At 31.9% G+C, this 24,931-nt stretch overlaps 2 protein-coding genes and 1 long non-coding RNA gene across 7 annotated transcripts in view; 2 read left to right on the forward strand and 1 right to left on the reverse strand.

Moving 5' to 3' along the window:
- The window catches only part of By (focal adhesion protein tensin), a 173,276-nt gene that overhangs the window by 119,297 nt on the left and 29,048 nt on the right, over positions 1–24,931 (reverse strand). The window lies entirely within an intron of this gene.
- On the forward strand, positions 15,375–15,862 carry LOC140665562 (uncharacterized). Its single transcript, XR_012046634.1, has 3 exons — positions 15,375–15,435; positions 15,589–15,668; positions 15,792–15,862. It is a non-coding gene; the product is annotated as an uncharacterized lncRNA (long non-coding RNA).
- On the forward strand, positions 18,850–23,558 carry LOC140665551 (putative sodium-dependent multivitamin transporter). Its single transcript, XM_072891796.1, has 7 exons — positions 18,850–19,093; positions 19,320–19,451; positions 20,039–20,260; positions 20,636–20,979; positions 21,124–21,243; positions 21,377–22,042; positions 23,053–23,558. The coding sequence occupies exons 1-7, from the start codon at positions 19,088–19,090 to the stop codon at positions 23,315–23,317; spliced, it is 1,755 nt and encodes a 584-aa protein (XP_072747897.1). The 5' UTR covers positions 18,850–19,087; the 3' UTR covers positions 23,318–23,558.

Consider the following 24,931-nt stretch of genomic DNA (forward strand, 5'->3'; position numbering starts at 1 on the left):
GCGTAGACCCGTGCGATCACGCGCCAATAAATTTCCATTTAAGGTCCCTCGTTGTTCGACTCTTGTGAGCCCAGGTATTGAGTTTCACGGTGAATTTCGTGATACGAGTTTTGGTTGCTCGATAGAAGACCGACGTGTTATTTTGTCGGCCGTTGGCGAGGATAAAGTTTGTATTTAATTATTCTACTCTGGTTGTCCCGAATACGACGGAGTCAATTAACCGTATATATGTATTACACATCATTAATTTTTATAAAAAATTATTTAGTTTGTACGATGTTGAGAATATCCAATCATCATATTGATTCTGGCGCTGCACGATCGACCATTGTATCTCGCATTAGTTAATTAAGCTTTATTATTGAAAAAGTTTAATGCGAGAGAGAGAGAGAGAGAGAGAGAGAGAGAGAGATAAAAAACTTTTTTTAAAAAAAATTAAATTTTAAAATTAAAAATTTTATTTAGAAAAAATTAAATTTAGATTAATAACATTCTTAAATTGCATTGGAAATGAACCGCTCTCCTATCTGCATTCACTGCATAATCGTATCTACAATTTATCAAATAATAATGGGATGCAAGACGGAAGTTGGCTCTTGGCAAAACATGGTACTTTATCACATGCACCGCTCATTCCATCTTGATCTTTCCCAAGAACCACGAATTTCGAGATGCAATCCGCGCGTCACGCTCAACGAGGGAACCGAGAGACGCTGGCTATTGACAATGAACTTGGATAGATATCGCGCTAGATTAATGAGAGAGAGAAGAAGAGAGAAATGCATCCTCACGGTGCATCCAGATTGCGCGGCTGATAACGCGGTCTTGCTGTACTTGACACACCACACAGCGAGAGATTATGTTGCACGTGCGTCGGATCGTGGCGATCCTGCCGGCGAGGTAAAACACGGCATGACGGACGGCTGGCCGCGGCTCTATCCTCTATCTCTCGCAGCGTGCCAACCGGTTTCCTTGCGGAGAAAATTTTGCGCAGGATTGCCCGGGATGTCTGTGAATTGAGGTACACGTGCGCCGATGATCGCGCGTGGGCTACCGCGAAGCCCAGCTGAACGTTGCAGGAGGATGGAGAGATTACATTACAACTTTGTGTACGGGAATGTTGCCCCCCGGGATTTTAACCAAAGTCAGCGTTTTCGCACACGCGATTCTCGGCAACGTTGGCCGCGTAACTTTCTCGTAATCGGAATGCGCTAATGTCAGAATGTTACAAAACCATATATATATATATTAGTACGAGAAAGTTTCCCATAAAGATTAATTCTGTCAAGAAAATTATGTTAATGTATGTACGTTATAATTAAATGAAAGATAAGGAGGTATAACAAATTTTGAATATGTCGTATCAAATTTAAAATTAAATTTAATTTAGTCATCTATCCCTTTTATAATCTGTAGAATAAAAAAATTGATTATCCTTTTATACACGAGATATACTTGCGAAGTAAATCGTGAAGCGCATGCCAGGCAATTATTAACCCTTAGTCCGTACTGATGGGTCATTTTTATCTGTGATTTTTCTAACAACGTCAATTTCTTGAAAACAAATAATCATAAAATAATATATTTAAGAAAATTATTTTTCAAATTTATTATTTTAGTCTTTATTTAGAATGTTCAAAGAAGGTATGTATATACATTTTTTCAGATTTTTTAAAACACTTTTACATATTAATAAACTTATCGAAAATACGCTGACCCACCTGTACAGTTAGAAGGTGCCAAAAATAACAATACGGAGTAAGGGTTGGAACTGTAAAATGGCCAACAATTCCATTATTACGTTATTAGTTCAACGCAAAACTTTAATAAGTTTATTCTTCGTATTCTTATTAATTCTCAATAAAAATTGTGTCAAATTGCCAAAGACAATTAATTTACAAATCCCTGAATTAGCCGACAAATCAACATGTCATTGTTCACGCGCATTCAACGTCACTCAAATATACAATAGGCGTCGCACGCGACTTTGCTTTCTTTATTTCCATCTTAGCAAAGTCTTTTTCTCTTATCCACCATGGCAGAACAAACTTGGTATACGCGTGTGTTCACCATTTGTCACGCATGGTCGTGCGCAGTTTTTGTGGTCTTATGACTGAGACATGGACGACTCGAGAAATCTCATCGCTCTTTTATGAGGCTTCGGCACATGTTCTTTTCTGAGAACTTTTAATTCGCTCTTTGTCTCTCAATGCGGTTAAAACTTAAATCATATAGTTTCTGCTAACAAAGAGAATAGCGATTTTCGGATATATTCGGGAAAGTAAAATTTAATTAAAATAATTCAAAGTATAAATTGAGTTTGAATTTCTCGTCTATTTGCAAATTCTGTTATAATAACCTCGTAAACAAAACAATATTTTTGGATTAGTTTTATTTGTTTCGCTAAATTCATGTTTAAAAGTTTCTAATATTTTATTTTAAATATAATATAATTCTTTGATATATATAAATATTTATATTCTGTGCATGTGAACAATAAGTAAAGACAAAGTAATATCTGACTTTGGTTTAAAATGCCTAATATGACCTTATTACGACCATAGCGGAAGGTTGGCTATTTTTCAAAGTATTCTAAAAACTTATTGGACTGTCCATTTCGGATCGACAATAAGACGGTTAAATCTAGCGAAAGAAGTCAGAGTCGGCCGAATATCGCTGGTAATCCGGCGTCGTTTGTCATCGTTAGGTAATCTGCAATAATTCCCGGGTTCGGACGGCGAGAAATTGCGTCAGTCGTATTTTCAGTGTGTTTTTGCGATCAGACTAAATATATGAAACACGTTATTACTCGGATGGGTTAAAAATAGATCAGCAAAAACGTCCTTGGAAACGGATAAGCGAAAATGTATGTATCATGAAATGAATTCATCGTTGAGCAAATGTAAAATAATCACTCTTTCTTTCTATCTCTCTTTCTTTCTTTTTATAAATGTAACTCTTATTCTAAAATCTCATCGGAAATTTCATCGGACGCGTAATATGCACGTGTTACATCAGTCGAAATGCTGTAAAAACGAAAGAGCCGCCGGCTGCCGGTCAAAGATACACATGTCGCCCATGCAGGGAGTGTTATTACTCAGAAACATCATAATCCTATATTCGACGCAGATGGACACACGCACATATAGGAGAGTCACGTATAAATCTCTCCGGTTCCTTCGTTACGAACGCCCCGATGTAAAATTTATTCATAGAGTCGACGAGCCTATGTAGACTTAACAAACGCGGAGCGGTCCCTTTTTGCTTTTTTACGATTACCCAAGAACCATCAAAATATGAAAGAATCGTATTTTAACTTTATGTTTCTTTCAAAGTTGTTACTTTCTTAGAGTTCGTTATTATTGTGTCTTTATCATACATCAATATATTAGATGTGTAAATTAATTCGGTACTTTTACATTGAATCAATTATAACTTTGTTTTTAATTTACATATTTTCTCGTCGTTTAAAGGCTTTGTAAGTATATTAACATTAAAAAAAAAAACGCTATATAACTTGGCGAAGCTCACTGACTAACTTCATAAAATTGAGGACATTATTTGTTCTTTGGGCTAAAAAGTTCTCTCTCATGCTTATTCACCGAACTTATTTTCGGAACTTTCAGATTATCAATTATTCCGCTCACTTCAACATCATCTGGCTGATGCACAAAACGATGAAAGAGGACCGAAAATGCATTGATTTTATCAACACAAAATTGCCATTTTTTCGAAAACAGATTTATGAAGTTATATAACGTCTTTTTATAATATTTCTAAATCTTTTTGTAATATTAAGTTAATACTTCAAAATCCTTACGGGAAAATTTACATGTAAATTTAAAGCAAAATTATTATAATTGATTCAATGTAAAGACACCAAATTAATTTGCACACTTAATATTTTATATATATTGTATCATTTTCTGGATGTAACTTTTTTAGTTTTTCACATTTTATGTACTTTGTGATATCAAACAAAAAGATACATCACCGTAGTTTTTCTTTTAATTTATACTGAATTAGAGCGACGCAAAGAGTTCATAGTAAAAACATATCTGCGGTAACATATCTGCGAGTATAATCAAATAACCCGACTTTCTACTTTTACCGACAACCCTTTCATGTCCTCTCCTCTATCGTCGAAATAATGGAAAATTCGCCTTTCGCTTGCAAGTAATGCTGTATCAAAGCTTTCACGACGAGTGTGCCGCTTCGAGGGATATGGTCTTCTTTGCAGTTTTAAGGGGAAAAGAATGTTTTACGATTCCGCTCTCGTTGCTGCTACCGTCTTCAAAGAGAGATGAGCGCTCCACTTTCCCGGTTTTGAAACATGAAAGGTTCAGCAAGTTCTTGGCAATCCGCTTGACCGACTAGAAACAGCTGTTACTAACCAAAAGTTTTAGGAAGATTAAAAAAGTAAGCACATAAATATTGTTCGTTACATCTTTCGTCTGTACTTTACAGTTCGCTAAACGCGGGGTTGTCATTTTGCAACATATATTCTTCCATAATCAATCATCAAAAATATTGCGGAAAGTTTGCAATTTGGCGTCGACGACGCCTGTAAGCAGATTATGAATAAATTTTGAATAAATCCTTGGAAAAATGTTGTTGAAAACCTTTTCAAGACGTTGCTATTAATGTTATGAATTTAAAATCATGTCTTATGTTTACGATATAATCGATATAATTATTATTTATTACCTTATTTAATTTCATATTTGCGGTAGTTAACCTTATTACTTTATGATGAAGTATCTGATGCAATCGCTTGTCATAGTCTCGAGACGCGCACCTGTCGGATTTTGAACCGATGATGAAACACTTTCACGAGTCAGTTCTCGTGTTAGAGACCTTTGCATCTCGTTGGCATTCCAGAGAGGCATAAAGGAAAATGCCTACCAGATAATTTACGTAATCCGTCAATCGAGTATATCTCATTGTTCACGGTAGCCACAGTAGTACATAAGCAAATTGGACACGTGTTTAAAGTCACAAGTGTTAATAAGGAGCAGCAAAGTCAAGAATAAATCTAATCAATTTTAAAAAAATGGTATAATTTTCTCCATTTTTTCTCCAAATTGCAAAATGTACAAAGACAGATTTCTATTTATTAATCTATTTAGTAATTCTCACTTTGAATAAAACTCAAAGTCAAACATGGATGGTATATAAAATAAACGCGTGTATTACGTGCGCGGATGTAATGCCCGTTTTGCGATTCTTCGCTATATTATATATATGTGGCGAGTTCTGAAGCTGGACAGGCTTAATTATTCTTGATCGCCGAGCGGCGCGATAATTGAAACGCTCGCGAGGCTAATTACGGAGAATGCACAATCGAGCGGATGCTTTATAACCCTGCTATCTATTTATCTTGAATAGATATACATGCGCGTGCTGTGCGTCGTGCAAGCACACAATATTAGTTTTATTTGATCGGTAATGTTTTCGTCGCATTAATGCCAGTGATTATGTCATGGATGCAATCATGGCGCCGCGGTACGTAAGAACGGTTATTATCTTCTGGACATCCAGTTTATGACTCTCGAGTTCTGTTGCCGGCGGAATGGGTTATCACAGGTTACTCTGCGTTGTTGCTTTTTCACTTTTTTTTTTTCGTAGCGCTATATTGTAAGAATATTAATGGAAAACTCATTCAACAAAAGATCGAAGATATTTCTCGACTTTGTGTGTCTTACAAAGAATTTTAATTAAAAACTTGTATTAGTTATTCATTTGCTTTTCAGTAATTATTCTTTTTCCTCTCAATTATTTGTAATAAAAGTTTTAAATAATTAATATATAATAAAGATTTTGTCAATTTCTCTTTTTTATATATTTCCTCAAAATTGACAAGTAATCTCACGTAACAAAATTGGTAAGTTTTTACATTTCGATTTGATCTGATAAGACGTTGGTAAAAGTTGAAATACAAAGTCATATTCATTTTTTTGGAGTTTTCAAACTAATCTTTTCCAACTAATATGACCGATTACGAGTAGAAGGAATTATTAATATCGTTTACAAAAAACTCCCTTATCTACGCGAAATCTCTCTTGCCTACTTTCTTCGTTGTTTATCTTGGTAGAATAGAGCGGCGTGGCTAACGTAAAGCATTAGCGTCATATGGCTGACCCCAATAATTTAATGCATATTACCGCCGGTTTATGCATGACGTATCTTGTTTAACGGAGATAAAATGTTGGGCTGCAAGAAGATGTTGACCGAAAATAAAAAATAGCTTCTAAGTGCTACTGCGGTTTCCTCATAAAAAGTCATCTGCGACACGCGACATTGCTTATATTTTATTGCATTGTTAAATGTAAGCCTTCCTGGGTGTATCTAGATGATTTGTTGCAAACATGAATTAAATTCCCTGGAATGAAATGTTATACGTTAGTCGTGTATATAAAACATAATTACCGCATAAAAGTTGCAGCTGTGAATTTATACAAATACTATAATATTTCGAGCGTTTACATTTATTTTTGATCTCATAAAACATGTATTATTCATTTTGCGCATTTAAAAAAAAATAAAAGTAAAGAAATCTTTATTATTCTTAAATATGTATAACTCTGACAATTGGATATATATAGTATATGTAATATATTAATTAATTATTAATTTTTATTATTTATCACATTTTTTTAATCATTACTATTATTACTACTCTCTCTCTACTATTAATTATTATTATTATTGCTATTATCATTATGTTACAAATATATCTTTAAAGATGAAAAAATAACTTTAAATAAATTTAAGTTTTAAAAATATTTAATAAGTAAATTCAACTTTTACTATATGTAATTTACAGTGCTTCACAGAGGTCTGAGCACACCTTGTGTTTAAAAAAACTGGGCTTTTTCAGACCGCTGCAGCTCGGCGAAAATCATCGTAGGAAAAAAAAATTAAAAAAGCATTCTGAAGCTTGAAGCTTCAACTTCAAAACGCTATCGGTAGTTTATTAAAATTTTTTATCTTCTCAATTTTGTGCTTTCAAAGGATATACTGTTTTTTCTTAAAATTACATATTTGTTTAACACTCTCTGCAGCTCAATAAAAATTTTTTTTCAAAAAATTTAAGTCAAGTTCAATAAACTGCAACGTTTTATCTACAAACGCTTTTTTAAAATTTTTTAATCATTTTTTTGATCGAGTTAAATTTTGAAACTGAACTATATTTTTTAGAAATGATATCATTACTCGATGAAAAATCATCGTAGACAAAAAATTAAAAAAGCATTTTGAAGATTCTACTTTAATATGGTGTCAACAGTTTATAAAAATTGTTTTATTTTCTAATTTATAAAATAGTCTAATTTTTTTAATAGGATGTTCTCAGACTTTTGTCAAATACTATATATTAACTAATATTCGCAAAAACATTGGTGATGTTTCTGATTTTCTAAATTAATAATCCACGTGGAGGAATCATTGATTAATGACCGATGCTAAAGATTGATCGATGAATATATTTTCAATAGAAAAAGCGACTCTTGCAAAATTCATTGACGCATGTACATATCATGTGGTTTACTGATAACATTCCGGATTTCCTGTAAGTTAAGTGATTTTCTAAATACTTATAATTTTTCTTATGCAAGATCTCTTTACAGTTATGAGTCTGCAATCTCGTGTGCGATCATGCGCGTCTATATATATATATATATAGTAGAGCAAAGAAAATTAATCATGAATGAATTAAACGTCACGCGCGATCAAGAATCGAATGTAAAGTTACCTAGTCATGTGCGAGGCATTATCGCGAATGGTTCGAGGTTAAAATCCTGATCGTCATTACAGCAAAGTCATATAGCGTTTCATTAGAGCCGCGTTAAGATCTCTAATTCCCGATTAGAAGTTGCCAGCATCTTAATGACTTATCGTTAATTAAATCTGCGCAGTTCGATCTTCTCCACTTGATGCATTCTGCCTAGAAATTAGGTTGCAATCTTTTTTTGAAATGCTCGATCGGCGGAGACAGGTTTAATAATTTGGACAATGCACTACTTATAAGATATATAGAGTGTTTTAGAATTATCGCTATTAATATCATCTTTTGAGTAATTTAGACTCGATTTTTTTAAGAATAATTCTTAAGCATCATTATGATCTCTCAGAAAAAATATTATTTTGTAGAATGATAAATTTTCATGTTATTAAGCTTAATAGAAATTCTTGGACGACAATAATTTTTCTGTTTGAAAATCATAGTCTCTGCTTAGCGAGTATTAATGATGCATTTTACTGCATGATTCTTACGTAACTTAGCAACAAACAGCGTTCTTCATATCGACCTTGACGTTCAATATGTGCTCATGTACATAAAATATTATTAGCAAGGATATGGCCTCCTTTGTTAATAGTGCGCACATTTATTACCTTGTGCAACTGTCTAGTATAACTATTTAGTACAATTAACAATCTGTGTAGAATAAATTCTTTTCCCGCTAAAGGAAAAAAAAATGTTCTTTTTTTTTCAATAATAATACAAATTTTTGTGTTAGTTTTATTCAAATTAGTGAAGACTCCGTAAAAATAATAAAATTTGTGAAACAACAATATGGAAATACGAAACAACAATATGACAAATTGAATTTACATTACGTCATCATACTTTTTGACGTTATTATTTTTTTTCAAAATTGTTTAATCAGACATCTAACGCTTTTTTTATAGCAAAAAATATCAATCATTTTCGCATAATCATCGATATTTCTTCGATAATCTATAACAATCTCGAATGTTTTTACACAGAAAAACTCGTTAAATAATAACGAAATAAGGTCTCTGTAGTCATGAAGGCAAAAGATATATTTCCATGTTGTGAGATTATATAACGAGTATAACTAACGGAACAAATGCCTCTAAAACGTGACAGCAATACAATGGAAACTTTCGAAGGAATCTAGGTCTTTTCTTCGAATCGTTTTATTGTAATCAACAACTTTTTGTTAAGACATAGTCGGAAGGAGTCAACAGTTATTTCCATTTCTGAAACATAGATCTGTATATCCCTACTCTAATTTAAAATGCATTAATTCCGTAAGAAAGATTTTTTGCGTGATATTATAAAATATTACATATTATTATTTATAGATTTATAATTGTTTAATCTTTAAAAATATAGTCTAGAAATTAATAAGTCATATCAATAATGTACAGATTAAATTCATCTATCTATTGTAATTACTTTATAATTACGTAAAGTGATAAGAATATACTATCATGATGTATAATCAAGTTGTCACGTGCAAGTCTTAAATTTATAAAAATATCATTGCAGCTTTTTATTCGCTGTACTTCATTGAGGAAAATTTTCACGTACACGTATCTAACTACGTGCCCGCTCGCGTATGTGAATACGTGGCTATCGAAAATATATTAATAATTCTTCGATAAAACTATATATCACGCATTCGTTGGCGAATCGTCGCGCATACATATTGTATGCATAATAGATCTCGCTTTGGCTACTATAAAATTTCAATTTCATATGATACATGAATTTGATCTTTTCTAATGTATAACCCGTTTTTATACGATCTAGAAAAAAATAACAAAGCAACATCACAAGCATCAAATATGTATAGTGTAGTTGTTATTAATAATTAACATGTAATTAAATTATTTATTGCAACTAATAATTTGCTAATTATATTTAAGGATAATAAATTAATAATGTATAAATTGAAACGCAGGTTGAAAAAGAATTTTTCTTCTATAAATTAATTTTTAAATTCTGCAATATTAACTATCATTCGTCATTGATTGCGCCAGCATAAACTCAAACCAGACCTGCTTTTTCAGCTTTAGATCTGACAACATTAATGGCTACAAACATCTTCGTAGATCTATATCATTTCGAATCTATGTATCTTTCATCCGAATTGGAAATCTTCATGGAATTTATAGCTAGCAATTCAAACACGCACCGCTATCACGATCGCAAGTTAGCTGACCAACCGTACATGTCTTCCTACATCGAGTTAGCCGCCATTTACGCAATGCCATAACGTTTGTGTTCCGTGTAATTTCAGTGTCCTATATGCGGTTCTGTCACCCTCACTACCGAGGGTATCACAACGTCTTTCATCTCGCAAATCATTGCGATTTATTCGCGCAGGAAAGTGATGTGAAATGATTACTTCCGACGTGCTGCTAATCGAAACGTATAAAAATGGAAATGACCTATTGTCACGTATGCACCAATGTTTAACAGCGAGTTAATTATAATTGTATATATAATAATAAAATTCGTGTACGTTATAAGCACTGTAATAAGCATGTATTATTTTCTCTCTGGCTTTTTGTTAAAATAGTTAATATATAAATACATATTAATGCATTTGTAAAATATTAATATATGTACATAAATCTTTAATGTAATTCATAATAAATTGATTATATAAATTGAATATTTTTTTAAAATGAAAATCAAATCAAATAAAAATCAAATACGCTACACTCTAACCATCAAATTATCAAATTTTTAATATATGTATATATTTAATTTTAATATATTTCGAATAGATTTATTCTTTAATTCAAATTTATTTTGACATTATGCAGTGATAATTTTAATCTTAAAGTTTAAAGCATAATTAATTACCTCGCTAACAAAACAATAGAACTATGAAATATTTCTCTTCTAGCGGTTACATTAACATAGCCATTCTGATCTCGTAACTATTCAACTGACAATCAGAACGCGTTAATAACGTTAATTGGTACAGAAAAAAAGTAGGCCGATGCTAAATGAAGCTCAAAGCATACAAACATATTTGAAGAATATATTAAAGTTCAAGGATAAATTGTCATTCTTTGTTCAGACTTTAAGACTCATCTCAGTCCCATCATGCAATATCCGGCAATTTAGAACGTTATTATCTTTCAACATGCGAATAATTGAGTTTTCTTATCTTGACGTAACGTAATTTTCAGTCCCTTCTTGTATAGATATTATAATAGTTTAATTTCAAATCTATCAACACAAACTAAATATTAATTATTCTACAAATTAATCAAACAATTAAGTTTTTATGTTACTCTTACAAATTTTCTTTTATAATTGATTATCTTATAATATTTAATTAATTAATTGTTTTAAATAGAAGATTAAAAATATAATCTATTATTTAGAGGAGAGATTGAGAGAGAGAAAGAGAGAGAGAGAGGGAGAGAGAGAGAATAAGCAAAAATAAAATATAATACGTAATATGGAGAACTGCGATATTAATGATCGAAAATTATGAACAATAGCGTAAAAAAGTTTCAAATTTTCAGGATATTCTATAAATAGTATACCGTAGAAAGAAACACAACAGTAGCTCATGTGTCACGATATATATCATCGATAAATCGGTAGCACATCGAATAACTTGTAAATCATTCTGTCAATCAATACCGATTGACATGGTATAACAACATGCCCTCTATACATTTTTAGAAGTAACGTCAACAGCAAACGACAGACACGTAATTTGACTTGTTAAGCCGATCCATTAAGGAGATATGGTTATCGCCAGTGTCGTCATCGACCCTGTTGCGCGGGTGGATTCGAGGTCATTTGTTTCCATCGCTAACAGCGTTGTCAAACACACAAAGTTCAAAATTAAAACTGCTTTCTGGTACCGAGAAATATTTTTGAAAGCACGACGTTTCTCCATTAGTCGATTGAACTGCTAAATAAAACGCATTACTTTTGTTCGCAATAATATAAATGATATGTTTATTATTAAATGTATTTTGGTTTTGTGAAAATATACCATTTTATTATATATATATATATATATATATATATATATATATATATAATAGATAGTAAATAGACATGTTTGATATGTAGAATAATTGGACTATCATAAACAGGATTTATTGACATTTGTGATGACATTTATCATATGAGTCATTCAAAATAACTCTTCTTCCATTGATTGAGCTATCACAATCTGTTACATTCTTGCGTGCAAACTTTTCTAATGACACGTTATCAAGGAAAATATCACTTTCGACATCTGTTGGAAAACAGCAATTGAGCGAATGGAAGATTGCCATAGTCAAAAGTCACGCGATGTCGTCGAGAACCGTTTAAAAGTCGCATTTCTCTTGTACCGGCACGTTTCCCGTCATTATCAATGCCACGTGACTTTTAGATATTACGAGTTAGCGTGAGATCATAAATAATTAGCTTGTAGGAGACTTCGGACTGAGAACGTAAGACCATCAGTCGAGTCATATGTCGTTGAGAAAACAAGGGCGACTTCGAGTCTCGCGATATCGCGGTGTCGTATTATCGATCTTGGCGCAAGGATGAAACATCCGCATGAACAATAAAAAGAGTACGCGAAGAAATTAACCCGCAGCTATAAAGTTTAACGGCGACGTTCAAAGGACGATAAATCTCCTTTACATCCGGAATATATTATGATTGCAAATTGATACGTCGGTAACTCTGGTGTATTTTGCAAGATGATAATCTCTTACACAACTGTATAATGCCAAGAATAAAATATTAATTTTTAAACGAGGTATAGTTCTATGTAATAAAATAATAAATATCATGTTTCTTTTATCAATGTATTGTTTCGAATGTGACATATAGAGTTATAAGTAAAAATAATTTTAATATTAAATCTTTTAGGAAGAATGAAGATGCGAGATAAATGGCACCGCATTAAATATAATAAAAAGTCTGTCTATTCTATTTTTTGTACCGTAAATATAATAACTTGACCGTTAAGTCATTGAGTACTTTGAGTTCATGATGCAACGATAAAGTGATGTATAACGAGGCGTGTCTAGAAAATATGTAATCGCCCAGAGAATTTGCAAGAGAATTGATGCTCTATCAGTCGATCGCCCGATGGCAATTTGTTTTCTGAGTCGTTTCATATATCATAATCTATCGTAAGCTTTTTATTGTTGAACCCTTTGCTTTGTTATTGACTAAGTCATACGAGATTGCAGATATAAGTGAACTATGAAAACCACTTATGTGTCCTGCGTGGGAGTAATGAGAGAAGAAGCTTCATGCAAGAGTCAATAATTTTAGAATTATTAATAAAATAAATAAATGTGTAGCTAGAAAGATTTAAAAAAATTTATCAATATATATTTATCAAATTTACTTATTATTCTTTATAATAATAATTTGAGAATATTTAAAAAATTATATATTTTTATTTCTAAATAAAAAACAAACAAAATAAAATTATTAATTGTTTTCAGATTAAAATTAATCTGTATTTTATTTTGACATTTATTAACAATGTAACACGTTGTTCAATGATTTATTGACACAATTGATCGTTGTCACTGTATACTTTACCTCGGTTTTTCTTTCAGAACCTGGGTGTAATTTAATACAATTAATGACCGCACCCGTATAGCCTTGATCGCAAGTGATTGTCGGTCGATATATCGGACACAGTATCAAAATTGCAACAGAAAGAATATGTCGGGAATGTCGTTTGACGTAACTAACGCTGTGATTGTTGCGTGACGGTGGCGTAGTAGTCGGAAATGTATTTACTTGCAGGTGCACTGCAAATTTGAATATTTCCTGTCGCAATACGCATAACTGCGGTAAAGATGTATTCAAACATTTCACATATCATCTTTTTGAATGCTTCGTATTAAAGACTGCATAGTAATATTTATCTTTAATCTGTGTGTATGTATATAATACACACACATATATATATATATGTGTGTGTGTGTGTGTGTGTGTGTAATAATATTTTTATTATTTATAATAAAGATCAATTTGACAATTTTCATGTAATTATTAATTTAAATTGACGACATTGATATTAAAATATAAAGTTAATTTCAGTTAAAATAATTTATTGCATGTAAAAGATACATTTAAAAATACGAGAATATGTTATTAATTGTCTTTTTCTCTTTGTTTTCTCTTATTAATTTTACTGATTTCAATTCAGTATTCGCGATGTCGGGCGCTTTTACAGAAGTTACAGAATGTCAAATTGCATAATATACAAATTTGCGTAACGTAAGCACGTTTTTATCAAATTCGAATATCCACTAAATTATGCGTCGCGACAAATTGGCACATTCCGGCACAGAGACCATCGAAAAATCTCCGCTCGCCACACTTTGTTAGTCGTTTTAACCAGTGTCGCGTTGCATGCAGGTATTTTAATACGCGGTTTTGCCGTATTTCACTTTCCACCACAAATTGCCGCTCGATGACACGTGCGTTGTACGGTAAAGACGAGCTTTGCGAAGCAATTTCTTTATTCCCACTGAGAAAAACACACACACAGTTTTATTAATTAACTTAATTGGCAGCTTTGATAACGTACAACGTGCCGCCGAAAAATACCATAAATGCTTTTTTCATCCTTGGAATTCGTAGCGATACCCGCATCTTTAAATTACAACGAGCTACGATATGGAAGGAATCAATTGACACTTGCACGACTTGATGAAGAATAACGGTTGCTCTCTTAACACTTTTAGGACGGCTTAATTAACAATATTTTCCCAGCCACGGTACATTAATATGAGAAAAGTATAACGTTTTATTTTAAATCTTGAGATGTGTGTATGTGTATTATTTATAAATATATTTATAAATATATCACACATTAACGAAAGATAGCACCGAGATTTTTATCACTAAATATTTCGACATTACTGAAAATAAATTTTGTCTCACATGTGACTATTTAAAAAATTTATACTTAATGCATAATTTCTATTATATTTGATAAAGAATATCACTGTAATATCACTCAAAGTGTTCTGAAGGTGATACGATCGCGTATCATGTAACATTTCGCAATCTCAGCAGAAATCATGAATGTCACGGCTTTTATATTTTGTCCATGCATGAGAAACTACTAATTTAACGTCTTTTTACGTAAATCAGAATACTCGTTATTACCATGAGTCGTTAGATACTTTCGCAATTCGCTTTGAAACCGGTTCCACAGGAAAATAATTTGCGTCTCTGAGCTTTTTAATTAGCTCGATGTACGCGTTTGTGTGGCATCATGCGCATCAATGTATACATTTATCAAAGACAAAAAATCCACGAGAGAGAAAGAGAGAGAGAGAACATTGATAAAGTACTTTTTCTAATACACTGATATTTAAATAAATGAAACGGATCTTCAAACGCGCGATTCCGTATAAGAAAGATATAAATGTTTATGCAAGAAATAGTTTAAAACGTGATGATAACTGTTTTTATATATTAGCAAATGACTCAGAAAGAAACGTAGAGATTAAATTCAAGGATAGCTAGTAGCAGTAATTTGACACTTGATAAGCACAGTTGATTTGAGTAAGCATCGTACGTAAGCAGAAACGCTTCGTCGGTAGGCAGAGATGAAAAAGATATTGCAAGTAGAATCGCGTGATTCTGAATCACGATTTGCACTTTACAACGCGGTAAGTCTAATTATACCAACTATTATAACAACTGAAAGATATATATAGCGAGTCTCTCGACAAGGAAAATATCTCGACAAGAAGGATATCTTAATACTCCTATTAAGATAGCCGTTCCAGCGCTAAATAAGTTCTAACCTAGATTAAAATTAGGTGCTAATTAGATGCTGAAGTCCAGAATCCTCAAACTGTTTGGCAGAAAATCAAAATTTATATCGAGGGGAAGAGGAGAGGTGAGTTAACAGTTGTATAAGGTGCCCTCCATATAATTTGACGTGTGTACATTTTAATATAATACTAATTAATATAAATTAAATGTTTTAATATTAATATTTTTTAAGCACCTTTTTTAATAGGATTTACTCTTGTACGGCGGTATAGGCGCGATTGACATTTATGTAAGTTGCATCTTATCAAATGGAACGAGCACTTAATTTAGTGGTTATACATTGATATAAATAACTATCGAGCATTTAATGTTTTAACGTTACTTTATTCTTGTACTTCGATTGTGTCACCCGTACAAACGTAAAATTATAATTAAAGTATTAATCTTTGATTTTAAATTAAATGTTACATTTTCTCCCTATGAAATGCATTGAATTAATTAAAAACACGCAATCGGAGGCAGAGCGTAGCATCACGCACGAATTGACTCGAATACCACAATCATGAGACAGTCATCACCTCGTTATTAATTAATTATGAGAATCAACCGGCTCGCACGCGACCATTATCAGATCGACCATTACCAGATGAATCATGTAACAATTATTTCCGATCATCTATTAAATATCTTTGTACGGAGTATGCACGTATTGTATTACATATTAAATAATATTTATTATATATGTATAATATATATGGCAATGATATTTATAATATAAATAAATTATGTACGAGCTTAATTAAAAAATAATGTGCTTATATATGAGAATTTCCTGTTTCGCGAGAGCAGAAGAAATATCAAACTCAATCCATTTCAGTTTGTTGAATTAAAAATAAATTCCTACAGCAGGAGATTATTGCATATTGGATTTATTTCACATGGTCCCATTGAAAGCGTTTCGCTTTCGTGCTAATTGAAAAAGAAATTCTAGCTTTATGCAATCTCTCTTGTAGACTGCAGAATATTGCCGAGGTTCGTGATATGTGCATTAGATTAATTATCACCTTCATATTTTGTGTGTGTGTGTGTGTGTGTGTGTGTGTGTGTGTGTGTGTGTGTGTGTGTGTGTGTGTGTGTGTGTGTGTGTGTGTGTGTGAAATGGTCGTGTTAATATCTACGTATACATGGCGAATAAAAAAAGCTCGACATCGAATGCTTTAGAGAACTCATAATTACATATAATACGTGTATAACGAGCATGATCAATTAGTGCTTTATTTGATTATTTGATTATTTGCTTTTAATAAGAGATGTAGTCTATAAATAATTCAATAATAATAAATTAAAATTTATTTTTTGTTATGTAAAATTAATCTCTTTTAAGAAAATTATATTTAATAGGACGTTTTTTTTTATGTATTTCGAAAACAAGATATCTCTTTGAATATACGTAATTATAAAGCAAGAAGATTATTGCAGATCATAATGGGGGACACACGTTTGCTTCGCGAACAAAATTTATATTAACTTCCGCATTATCTCCATATTAAAGCGTACAGCTGCTTCATAACCGATACATTTTCTCTTGTCAAATTACCAAAGCAGCCTACGCATCCGGATAATATCGACGAATTACGTGGAACGAGAATGGTTAAACACACGGTAAATTTCGATTGACCGTGGGGGTCAATGATTGGTCGATCAAGTTCAGCAGTCAGTTAGCCGACAGTTAGTCTGCTGTCGTCCGGCTAACGACTTAATGACGGGAATTCACCACTTACGAGTTCCTCTTTTTCTCCCCCATTCTCTCTGGCCTTCTCTCTCTCTCTCTCTCTCTCTCTCTCTCTCTCTCTTTCTCTTTCCGTTCCCCTTTTATTCGTAGCTTTTCTTCTCTCTTTCGTTGGCAATGCTATTCGCGTAAAACAACGCGGTCGACAGACCAGTAACAATGTCGGAAATTAGTGGCCGCTTAAACGGAATCGTCATTAACCTTTATTATTGTGTCGCATCAACTAGTTATATCGAAGGAAGAATATTTAAGCAAAAATACGCATTAAACTGCATATGACATATGATAAAATAATAAACCTGTTCTTTTCAGCTACAGTTTCTAAAAATTTTTTTTTTCAACTTTTAAATAAAGTCATTTTAATTAAAAACAGAATTTGTAATATGTACTAATTGAAACAGAAACTTTAGTTATTTTATTAACGGACTTAATTACTTATGTTCCTAGCATACCTATACATTTTTGTAAAGTAGTTATTTGATTATTTAATTGCACGTCATATAATTCTGTTTTCTAAAGTTTTTGGGCCAAATTGCCTCAATATTATTTTTTATAATACTGTAATTATTCCTTTCTAAAATAATAACACTTGCTCTAATATGTTCGCTCGTACTAGAAAATATAAAATTACAGGAAATTATTATTCTACGGATTAGTATGGAATAGTAGCATAATAAAAACCGTAATTGCTTCCGAGTATCATTTGTTTACTGTTTTTCTACTGCTTCTTATAGCCATAATATCATTGTTATTTTGTATTTCTTGTCTCTTTATCGTTACAATTAAATTTATTTGTCTTTCAAATTTAGAAGGTATATGCAAAAAAAATGTAATTAATAATTTATATAAACAAAAGTTTAATGAATGATTATAAGATTAATGTGTGGCAACAGTAATGTACATTAGAAATATAAATATTTATTATTATATTGCGTAATATATAATAGTAATAAATACAATTTTAGGTTGATGCATATTATATTTATTATGTAATTGATGTCAAAATCAGATGTATCTGTCGGAGAATAACATTTATTTGTTACATTTTTGTTCATTTTTATCACCGTTGTGATATCGTGAATCGATCCTTCGGAACGGTTGGCGTGTAAAGATAATCATTTCAAACACTATCATCTACGGCACATTAAATTAAGGCTAAGTCTTATCCGATGATCGCAATTTAATCTTTCCTAAAGACTGACATGGTTGAACTGATATATCTATATATAATCAATATTATAGCTGCTTGTCCATCTTTACTGTTTAATAAAATAAATAAATTGCTAATTCAAGATTTTTTAATATCAAAAAATAATATCTTTCTTATTTTACATAATATCAATATAGTTGTAACATATTTATAATATATATGCGGATTTAAATAGTTTTTATTCTTAAATTTTATCTTTGCTTTAATATTCACGATATTTGCGCAGAAAAATTTTTCTTTTAACTAACAATTAGTATTAAACAGCACGCTACTACATCTAATTTACCGATGAAAATTCCATAGTTCGCGTGCTTTAACGCTAAAGATGCCGAGCAATTCTTTATGTAACGTATCGTTTCTTTTCCTGTGTTTTGCATGTCGATGGAAACGGACACATTCGTTAGTAGGAATTTGTCGCATACTCGTAAAGATTTATATCTTCGTGCTTGTGTTTTCAAAAGTGTACAAAAATTATCTAAATTTTGTTATCTTAATAACAATTTGTGTCAAAATTTAATAATAGTGTGAGTGTAAATTTCACAAGATGGACGTAAGTACTAGACGTAAACAATAATTTGAGTTATGTAAATAATCTTGTAAAAATTTATTGTATTATTTTCTTATGAACTCTTAAATATTTAAAAAATTATATATATCGTTACATATTTTTTTTTATGATGTTATACTTTAGCTAGATATATTTTAATAATAAATCATTTGAAAATTTCGGCTACCAATTTTTTAATAAATTATAATGAAGGAAAATTGATTTATAGACAACATTTATCGAGAGCGAGACTCACTTACTGCAATGGCAGGATTATCTCGTGATTAGCGGGATTATGTTAATTTCCATCGGCATAGGGATCTACTATCGATTCAGCGGTGGTCGACAACGTACGGCAGCGGTCAGTTTATAAAAAATAAATTTTTATGCGAACAAATCAATTCAAGGTATTAAATGTGATGATGTATCAACGTGTTATGCAATCGAGCTCTCTTGTTTTGCGTTAAATATGTACTATCATTTGTGTAAATTATAGGTTATTGTGACTATTAATAAATTAAGTTGTGGTCAAAATTTTTTTCAAAATCCTCGACGGATTAATTCACATTATATTATAATTTTTACATGATAATTTGTTGAGAACTTTTATTTAAAAAAGTGTCATCAGCATAACTCTGTCAATTGTTTCCTTAAGATAAGCAAAAAACGTCTTTCATAATTTTATCAAAGATTTATTTAAATAATGTTTTATTTAAAAGTGTAAATAAATATAATTGATATACTAAATATTCAATTTAGATCATGTTTCAGTTTCTTGTTAATGTGAATGAGTCACTGTACAATGTTTCGAAGATCTTCTCTTAGAAATAAAATATTCCCAAATGTCGATTAATTTTACTCATTGTAAAAATTTTGTAAAAATGCTGTGTATTAGAAACAAAAAATCTCCTTACATGTAAAACTTAATCGCACAATTATTCTTTACAGGAATATTTTTCTGCGAACAATTCATTAGGTGTCTTTCCTCTTTCGATCGCCATGATGGCCTCTCATATATCGGCAATTAGCATGCTCGGAATGAGCGGGGAAACTTACATCCGTGGCATGATAATCGTAGTAATGTATTTCACTACTATTTTGGTTGTGCCGATCATAACCTCCTGCCATCTACCAGTTTTCTTTGAGGTGAAGGTCGTAAGCATCTACGAGGTAAGGTTGTCAAATAATTCCTCGAAATAATTTCGACGCTGTTCTTCGAAGAAGAACAGACCAGTTATATTGCGTCATATCTCCCGCAAACATATATGTATATATATATATATATATATATATATGTTATAATCAAATATATATTATAAAATTTATCCAATTTCGTGATACAGCAAAACAGGAAATGTAAAATTAATTTACAAATACGAATTAATCGAAAATTTTTTTAAATATCTGAGTCAAAATGGTTTCTTGTTTTCTAAATAGTTATTGAGAAAATTATTCAAACACAAGGAATCTTTGTACCTCTATTTATATTTAAAAAAAACAAGATACTTAGTTACTTTTCAAATTTCTGTTTTTTTTTTCTTTTAGTACTTGGAGAAACGATTTGGATTGTATGTGCGATTACTGGTGAGCGCGGCTAACTTTACCGAAACGATGTTACTGACCGGTGTACTGCTGTATGCTCCTTCGTTAGCTCTCGAGGCCACCACAGGATTATCCAGTATTATGAGCATCTGCATACTCGGCACAATTTGTACCTTCTATTCCACTATAGGTGGTATCAAAGCGGTACTGGTCACCGATATCTTCCAGGGCTTGCTCATGATCGTCGCTCTCAGCACTATCATTATAATTGTTGCATTGGAGATCGACGGAGGAATCGGGGGTATTTGGCGTATTGCTCTGGAAGGAAACCGTCTTGATTTCTCTAGGTAAGATAATCGATAATATAAAAAAAAACTATTGTTCTGAGAATAATATATTATTTGAAAGTGCATTTATTCACGTGATACAAATTCATCTCTAAATAATAAAATTAATAAAAATATTAATAAGATCTTTCTCTTCTTTTTTAGCATAAGTTTGGATCCAACTGTACAGTACACGTGGTGGACTCTTTTGATCGGAGGAGGATCGATAGGTCTGTCCTTTCTTGCAGTAAATCAAGTGCAAGTTCAACGTTTAATGACTGTTAAGTACGTCTACATTTAATATCTTTGTAATATAAACGTATTATATATGTACTATTCTCTCTTTTACTCTAAAGAATTTCAATTATGCGCAAGAGTATTCAGCATATTTCACGATGATTATTTCTCATTTCTGTAGAAACGTAAAGGTGGCTACGAATGCCCTGCTGCTGTGTGGTCCTTTCATCGCACTGGTAGGTTTCTTAACATGTTTCACCGGATTGTCGTTATACGCAATCTACAGAGAGTGCGATCCTGTGGCTTCCGGAAAGATCAGCACCTACGACAAATTAGTGCCGTTTTACACCGCGGAGAGATTGTCACCTGGATTGGTCGGGCTTATTGTTTCCGGCATTTTCAGCGCTAGCTTGAGCACAATTTCTGCTATGATGAACTCGTTGGCAGCGGTGGCGCTTGAGGATTACGTTAAGCCACTGCATCGAAAGTTCGGAGTGGAATTTTCTGATAAGAAAGCCACATTCACAGCCAAAGCTCTTACTATTGTAAACGGTATTATTTGCTTGTTCTTAGCATTGTTGGCAAAGACGATGGGCAGGCTGGTCGCAGTCGCCTTTAGCATCCACGGAGCTATTGGCGGGCCCATTCTGGGTATCTTCACTCTCGGAATGCTGTGTGAGAGTGCTAACGAGATAGGAACCATCATTGGCATGATTACAGCGTTGATTGTTTGTTTGTGGGCCGCTTTCGGGCAACCGAAACCACCTGTCCCGGAGCTATCAATATCGGTCGAAGGTTGCGCGAATACTTCAGCGCTGATGCTAGCTGAGCAGATGAAGTTCAATAGGTACGATATTTTCAAAACACATCGTAAAATTATGCACGCAACGTTCAATTAATATTTCTCAAGTTTTAAAAATAATTTAATTATAAATAATTATAATTAAATTAATAATTAATCATTAAATTATCCTATTTTATAATGTTAGAAACATGCCATAAAATGATGTATTTTTTAAATAATCTACATATATATAATAAATCAAATATATAAATTAAAAATACATAAATCTTCAAATTTAATATTGTTAAAATATCACATTAGTTGTTTCACACATGAAAGATCTAAGATTTAAATTTCTAAATACGTTTTTAATATTTATTTATCTTATTATACATTTAATTGTATGTGCATCGGATAAATGCATAAAATAATGCATGTATTTATCAGTCATTTATCTTCCTCCTTGTAAATTGAATGAATATACATTTACCTTAACTGAGAAAAACAGATAGGAGAGAAAGAAAAACTTGACAGTATATATGGCATGAATCGCACAATAATTAAAAATATGAATTATCGACTCTCTGTAAATTGTTTTATCACCGCTGTTCAAAATTCCCCAATCATTGATGTTGTTGTGGACGTGGGGATATTTCGAACCGCCATAATTAGCTACGAGCTAAGCGTCAGTCCCCGATTTCTTTCACGCTCAGCGCTTTCTCATAGACGATAAGCTTGCTATTCGACATTCCCACGGCGGTAAATAACGCTAATTGCACCGTTAATAAACTGAAATTACAGTTGGATTCTCGTGGAATCCTCGCCACGTTATTAGCGGGATTAGATATACTATTGCTTTCTCTTTGTCGGCGAAAACTCGCGTAAATCGACCGCTCTATTTTCAACGATGCAAGAAATTGAGAAGCTGTCCGCGAAAAGACGTAAAAACGAACAGTCTCATTTAACTGAAATAATCTCACGATAATAGTACATACTAACGCAAATTCATTTTTCGCAAGCATAATTTAAGTACAATTGATACAGATGTTTCTATTTTTTTTTTTTTTTTGCAGTACTGTAGCACCAGACACATCGTCGTACTTCTATCTCTACCGTATTTCCTATTTATGGTATAATCCTATGGGACTGATAATTACTTTAGTGGTTGGATACACGGCGAGCTTAATAGTACAGCTTATTCAACGTAGAAGCGTTATTGAACATGATCCAAGTTTGTTTATGCCATTTGTGGCCGCCAGGATCAGACGGCGACGCCAAGACGCGCAGAAAACTACAAACAGCCAGATCTTCGTTCTGGAACCTAGCTATGTAAGATAATGTTTTCTTAGTTAAATGTAATTTACAATTATTTATAAACGAAAATATGTTGCTCCAAGTCAAGCGAATGATAAAATGATGCATTGTTCTTAAGGATAATTGACTGATTCTATTATCATAGAAAAATAGGGCTAAAAATAAAACTTATTTTGATATTCACTTATATATATGTCTCTTCCATAGCATATTTTTTATCCAGTCTTTTCAAAACAGTGTAAATTATTATAAATAAAATAGTGTTGGTAGTTAAATAAATTGGATATATTTCTCTTTATTATATTAAATATAGCATATATACTAATAGTGTAGCTTTATAATTTTATCATCAATATTTGTATATTAAATATTATAATAATATATGTATAATATATTCATATATATTAAATTGGTAATACACTTAATGTCCACACACACACACACACACATATTACTAATAAAAAAATATCTTATTGATGCAACTAATTTTTATGGTAGACAATTTTCGTCTTGTCGATTTAAGCAATTATGGTTACAAAGCTATTATCCAATTATAAAGTAAACGAAAACCTGTCTGTAAATCGGTTACAGTACTTTGATAAATGCCAGTAAGCTCGAATGAAATTCACGCGTACCAGTTTTTCGACGGCGGCTCCATCTCTGCATTAATTTGCAATTTAAAGAGCGCTGATTGGCAGAAAAAGGTGATAGTGTGAGTATATATGTATCGATTCGACGACGACGAACCGGTGATTTAAAAGATTCCATTACGTTGCTACCGAAATTGGCGCGACTTATCTCATAATCGTTTACGGCGAATTACCGTGTCCAATACGAGTAAGAATTTAACTTGTTTAATTGAAGCTCATCTGCGCAGCGGAACGTTGTCATTGTCTGACGTATGACTGGATGATCAAAGAAAGAATCGATATGTTGCTAAATTTATGTTCATGAATTTCCATTACAACAAAAACGTCACTTTCTTCTTATAATTTTGTACTGATATTTATTGAAATTTTTCGAAGCGTCATGAAACGTATATTTATTTTTTTTTTAACCGGGTTTTTATTTGATATTAATACAAATTTTTTTGTACTCTTTGTTGATAAATATTCAGAAAAAAAATGTGGCACCATCTAAAATATTTGCGGTAGGAAAGAAAATAAAAACTGTGAAACTCACGTTTCTTCTTGATAACTTGAAAAAACAATAGAGTAGGAGAATTGAAATTTTGAGGAAATATTTTTTAAAGTGAGGAAATAACAAGCCAAATGTCGTTTGGAAACTCGCCGGAGGTACTTTTAGTATGTTTATCCAGCTTTAAATAAAGCACGATAAGTTTTATTTTAGAAGAATTAATCAATTCTCTCTATATTGTAAAAAATATATATATCATGTCAATTTTTTTCATTTATTTTAAAACTAGCTTAAGATAAATTTTGAAAAACGTGATGAATTTAAATAAAACACGGCTACACATAAAATTTGCGCGATTAATATATCGCAATAAGATTTTTAAAATCCGACTCACGTTTAAAATAACACTTCCAAAATCGTAACCTTTACGAATTGAAACGCAACGCAATTTTCTTCGCGATCTGTTCCAAAATTTATCACCTTTATCTCCACGGAAAATTC

Source organism: Anoplolepis gracilipes, chromosome 1 (assembly GCF_047496725.1).
Source record: "Anoplolepis gracilipes chromosome 1, ASM4749672v1, whole genome shotgun sequence".
Classification (NCBI taxonomy): domain Eukaryota; kingdom Metazoa; phylum Arthropoda; class Insecta; order Hymenoptera; family Formicidae; genus Anoplolepis; species Anoplolepis gracilipes.

Coding starts and splice junctions, on each gene's coding strand:
- LOC140665551 (XM_072891796.1), top strand. Junction 21,244..21,376: donor CAACGTTTAATGACTGTTAA/GTACGTCTACAT, acceptor TCATTTCTGTAG/AAACGTAAAGGTGGCTACGA. Junction 22,043..23,052: donor GAGCAGATGAAGTTCAATAG/GTACGATATTTT, acceptor TTTTTTTTGCAG/TACTGTAGCACCAGACACAT.